We start from the raw sequence: 5,595 nt of genomic DNA, 5'->3' as shown, positions 1-5,595 counted from the left end.
AATTTTCGTCCCAAAAAATGACCAAAAAAGTAAGGCTAACCCCTTTGGATTTTCGGCGAAAATTCCGACGACTTTGAAAAGTGCTGCAATTGATTTTGGCATGCACTATTCCGACGTAATTTTGCGAGAGGAATCGATTGAGCGCAGTCCCGATAGGCTGCGAGCAACGCATCAAAAGTTACAGCCAAAAAACTGGAAAATTTCATCGTCATTTCTCTGCTGTTGGTCCGACGCTCTTTTTAATGTGTTTTTTGAGTTCCTGGGGGTCGAATTACTCTGCGGATGGTCATACAAATCGATTCTGAGCCAATAAATTTTTAGCTCCGAAAATGACTAAAAAAGTAAGGCTAACCCCTTTGGATTTTTAGCGAAATCTTCGACGACTTTGGAAAGTGCTGCAATTGATTTTGGCATGCACTATTCCGACGTAATTTTGCGAGAGAAATCGATTGAGCGCAGTCCCGATAGGCTGCGAGCAACGCATCAAAAGTTACAGCCAAAAAACTGCAAAATTTCATCGTCATTTCTCTGCTGTTGGTCCGACGCTCTTTTTAATGTGTTTACTGAGTTCCTGGGGGTCGAATTACTCTAGAGATGGTCATACGAATCGATTCCGGGACAATAAATTTTTAGCTTCGAAAATGACTAAAAAAGTAAGGCTAACCCCTTTGGATTTTTGGCGAAAATTTCGACGACTTTGGAAAGTGCTGCAATTGATTTTGGCATGCACTATTCCGACGTAATTTTGCGAGAGAAATCGATTGAGCGCAGTCCCGATAGGCTGCGAGCAACGCATCAAAAGTTACAGCCAAAAAACTGGAAAATTTCATCGTCATTTCTCTGCTGTTGGTCCGACGCTCTTTTCAATGTGTTTTTTGAGTTCCTGGGGGTTGAATTACTGTAAAGATGGTCATACAAATCGATTCCGAGACAATAAATTTTCGTCTCAAAAAATGACCAAAAAAGTAAGGCTAACCCCTTTGGATTTTTGGCGAAAATATCGACGACTTTAAAAAGTGCTGCAATTGATTTTGGCATGCACTATTCCGACTTAATTTTGCGAGAGAAATCGATTGAGCGCAGTCCCGATAGGCTGCGAGCAACGAATCAGAAGTTACAGCCAAAAAACTGGAAAATTTCATCGTCATTTCTCTGCTGTTGATTCGACGCTCTTTTTAATGTGTTTTTTGAGTTCCTGGGGGTCGAATTACTCTGCGGATGGTCATACAAATCGATTCCGAGACAATAAATTTTTAGCTCCGAAAATGACTAAAAAAGTAAGGCTAACCCCTCTGGATTTCTAGCGAAAATTTCGACGACTTTGGAAAGTGCTGCAATTGATTTTGGCATGCACCATGCCGACGTAATTTTGCGAGAGAAATCGATTGAGCGCAGTCCCAATAGGCTGCGAGCAACGCATCGAAAGTTACAGCCAAAAAACTGAAAAATTTTATGGTCATTTCTCTGCTGTTGGTCCGACGCTCGTTTTGGTGTGTTTTTTGAGTTCCTGGGGGTCAAATTACTCTTGAGATGGTCATACAAATCGATTCCGAGACAATAAATTTTCGGCTTCGAAAATGACTAAAAAAGTAAGGCTAACCCCTCTGGATTTTTAGCGAAAATTTCGACGACTTTGGAAAGTTCTGCAATTGATTTTGGCATGCACCATTCCGACGTAATTTTGCGAGAGAAATCGATTGAGCGCAGTCCCAATAGGCTGCGAGCAACGCATCGAAAGTTACAGCCAAAAAACTGAAAAATTTCATGGTCATTATTCTGCTGTTGGTCCGACGCTCGTTTTGATGTGTTTTTTGAGTTCCTGGGGGTCAAATTACTCTAGAGATGGTCATACAAATCGATTCCGAGACGATAAATTTTTGGCTCCGAAAATGACTAAAAAAGTAAGGCTAACCCCTTTGCATTTTTGGCGAAAATTACGACGACTTTGGAAAGTGCTGCAATTGAATCTGGCATGCACTATTCCGACGTAATTGAGCGAGAGAAATCGATTGAGCGCAGTCCCGATAGGCTGCGAGCAACGCATCAGAAGTTACAGCCAAAAAACTGGAAAATTTCATTGTCATTTCTCTGCTGTTGGTCCGACGCTCTTTTTAATGTGTTTTTTGAGTTCCTGGGGGTCGAATTACTCTAAAGATGGTCATACTAATCGATTCCGAGACAATAAATTTTCGTCTCAAAAAATGACCAAAAAAGTAAGGCTAACCCCTTTGGATTTTTGGCGAAAATTTCGACGACTTTGAAAAGTGCTGCAATTGATTTTGGCATGCACTATTCCGACGTAATTTTGTGAGAGAAAACGATCAAGCGCAGTCCCAATAGGCTGCGAGCAACGCATCAAAAGTTACAGCCAAAAAACTGGGAAATTCCATTGTCACTTCTCTGCTGTTGGTCCGATGCTCTTTCCAATGTGTTTTTCGAGTTCCTGGGAGTCGAATTGCTCTAGAAATGGTCATACAAATCGATTCCGAGGCGATAAATTTTAGGCTCCGAAAATTACCAAAAAAGTAAGGCTAACCCCTTTGGATTTTTGCCGAAAATTTCGACGACTTCGGAAAGTGCTGCAATCGATATTGGCATGCACTATTCCTACGTAATTTTGCGAGAGAAACCGATCAAGCGCAGTTACAATAGGCTGCGAGGAACGGATTTAGAGTTATAGCCGCTTCCACGTCAAATATCGGAAATCGAAGAAATTTTAAAGTAATAATACTCATGGTATTAGGAGATCATATTAGACGCGGAGGTCGCTCGAGAACAGGGACTCACTGATGGATTGCCTGTGGTGTTGATGCTGCACGTCGAAATGCATGCTGGCTTGTTAAGGGGCCTTATCGTAGCTTGCTAAGCGAGCCATCCATCAAAACTGAATGCCGAAAAGAATAAAATCTACACCAACACTGTAAAGAGGAGGGGAAGATAAATCACAAATTCATAGGTTCAAAGATTTAGTTTCAGTTTATTTAATATGCCTTCATCGTAGTACAAGTGTTCTCGTGTCAGTGTTCAGTACTCCAACAAGTCCCAAATAATTATGATAGAAGAAAAAAAGAAAAGCAATATAATGATTGAACATCACACAATAAATCTAACTAATATATGATAAAGTAGAACTGCAATTCACACAACTTCAGGCAGAATGCATAATGTTATATGAGATAGTTATGATGTTTGTTTGTAAGTAGAGTTCAAGCTCCCGTCTGCCTGCAGGTGCAATGGCTCTCCGCAAGTAACGATGTGTTTGATATTGTATTGTTACCATTTGATGTAACTCGTATTGAAATACATCACTGAATGAATTGATTCCTTTGTATTTTTTTCGTATTTTCCGAGCTGTTGGTGCTACGGTCTTTGAAACCCCTTCTCTACTGTGCTAGAGCTTAAATGGTCCGAAAAGAACATTCGATCGATTTGTAGGTAAAAAGTTTTTTGCCCCACGATGAAAGAAAATGCAAGGCCCCATTTTTGATAGTTGGTTAAAATTGTGACCACGTTGAAAAATACAAGAAACAAGTTTGTGGTGCACTGTATCGACGAAATTTCACGAGAGGAAACTGTTGTGCACAGTCTCGACTCAGTAGGAGCAACGGATCAAAAGTTACTGCTACAAAACGTCAAATATCTACCGGGTTTTTAGATAATAGACTCGAGTTTTAGCACCTGAGCTGAGTAAGGCTAACCCCTTTAGATTTGTTGTGAAAATTTTAACGATTCTCGATAATGCCGGAATCAATTCGTTGATGCACTATATGTATTTACGTAATTTTGCAATAGGAATCGATTGCGTACAGCCCGAATAAGTTGCGAGCAACGGTACAGGAGTGAAAGCCAAAAAAAGAAATGATTTCGTCGTATATTCTCAGCAGTTGATCCCACGCTGTTTCAGCTGACTTTTCCGAATTTCGGGGAGTTCAATTGAATCGAAATAAACGAAAATTCACCTCCGAATTGTTTTACCTCAAATTTGACTGATTCTGGAACACGTTGCGCTGTAATTTTGGGAAACTTGCGCACTCTCCTAACTTTCTGCGATAAGCAGATTCAAAGTTACAGCCGAAAAATGAAAGACTACATACTATTTCTTTGGTTCCAAATGGCTTGATTTATTGAATGAAAGTGGGTCAGTGACAGTTTTTTCAGAATATGTAAGAGTGTTCGAAAATTGAAAGGTAAGTATTGTTCAAATTCATTTTTCAACTCAATTGGTCTTGCAGATGAGAAAATTGGTAGGTGACTTTCACTTTGATGTCATAGACCTCGCCAATACACATATATCTGTCTTGAATTTTATTCGACGGTATTTTTGGTAGATGATCCATGAATCTGACTCCACCTCGCAGTCGCTTGTTGTCAACCATTTCTGTAGCCACTAAGTCAATCAATTCCTGTTCTGTAACCCAAAGAATTTCACAAATGAAGTATCCATAATATTCATTTTTACATTATTTTCATACTCAAATGATTTCATGTTAATTCTAAATTGAAATTGTCAGTATTATAATTTAGAATTATTCATTCTGATCTTGACCAGTCTCCAGTATTGCTAAGTATTTGTCAAACAAAATTACCTCTATTTCGGTGACAAAAGACTCCGTTCTAACTACAGAAGTAACAGGATCCTCGTCATCCACAGGATGAGGCAAGCCTACGACAGCCATCTCCTTGACACCAGGATGAGACAAAAGCACACTCTCCATTCCATCCGGACATATGTCATAATTCTGGTATACGTATAATTAGTTCTTTCATCCTATCTGTCACGAATATCTCCCCGCCTTCGTTGTAGTAACCAAAATCTCCCGAGTGCATCCAACCTTAGAAAAAGAATTGAAAGACTAGATTTTCAAACTCAAAGTCAAGGGTTCATCTGGGATATTCCATACATTTGCCCTAACATATATTACTCAAGTTACCTTCCTCATCGATGGTTGCGGCTGTAGCATCCGGATCGTTATAGTAACAGTTCATCGTGGTCTTAGTTTTCCACAATAGTTCACCCACTTGATTGGTTCCCAATATTCTGCTGGTATCTGGGTCGACCACCTTTAGTTGAGAATTGATTAACATGCGGACACACGATCCGGGTTATGCGTTGTTTGATTGCATTAATGTGCGACCTTCTAGTTCTGTCATGCCGTGGGAATTCGCTATAGAAGCGCTTGGTAACTTTTTAGCAAAGGCATCTTGAGACGCAACTGACAGATTGGATCCGGTACAAATGAGAGAGTCGATACTGGAGAGATCCTACTTGCTCAAAGCGTTGGATTTCAATAATATGCTGATCATATTCGGAGTCAGAAAAATTGATTGCATCTGAAAAAGAAGACGATAAATAGTTTTGTCTGCGAATTATGCAGTTATTTTGTTTATAGCAAAGAAAAAATTTTCATAACGCACTTTGAATTTTCGGCCAAATTCGCATGCTGTGTACTCTTCGAATGCCAGTGTTACAATTCTAGTTGATTTTTTACCCACATCCATAAGTACGGCATGTACTCCAGTGATAGCAACGAAGCAACGAAGAGCCTATGCATCGATTAAATGCATGATCCCTCTGTAAATGGTTGAAAATAACTG

At 39.8% G+C, this 5,595-nt stretch overlaps 1 protein-coding gene across 1 annotated transcript; it reads right to left on the bottom strand.

Moving 5' to 3' along the window:
• Positions 1 to 4,211: 4,211 nt before the first annotated feature.
• Positions 4,212 to 5,085, bottom strand: LOC124405939 (luciferin 4-monooxygenase-like). The gene is made up of 4 exons (XM_046881209.1): positions 4,932 to 5,085; positions 4,749 to 4,832; positions 4,587 to 4,663; positions 4,212 to 4,445 (listed from the first exon to the last, which is right to left on the bottom strand). The coding sequence occupies exons 1-4, from the start codon at positions 5,083 to 5,085 to the stop codon at positions 4,212 to 4,214; spliced, it is 549 nt and encodes a 182-aa protein (XP_046737165.1).
• Positions 5,086 to 5,595: the final 510 nt, after the last annotated feature.

The sequence above is a fragment of the Diprion similis genome, chromosome 4 (genome assembly GCF_021155765.1).
Source record: "Diprion similis isolate iyDipSimi1 chromosome 4, iyDipSimi1.1, whole genome shotgun sequence".
NCBI lineage: Eukaryota > Metazoa > Arthropoda > Insecta > Hymenoptera > Diprionidae > Diprion > Diprion similis.
The sequence above is the reverse complement of the archived record's forward strand: the minus strand, read 5'-3'. Positions and strand labels throughout refer to the sequence as shown.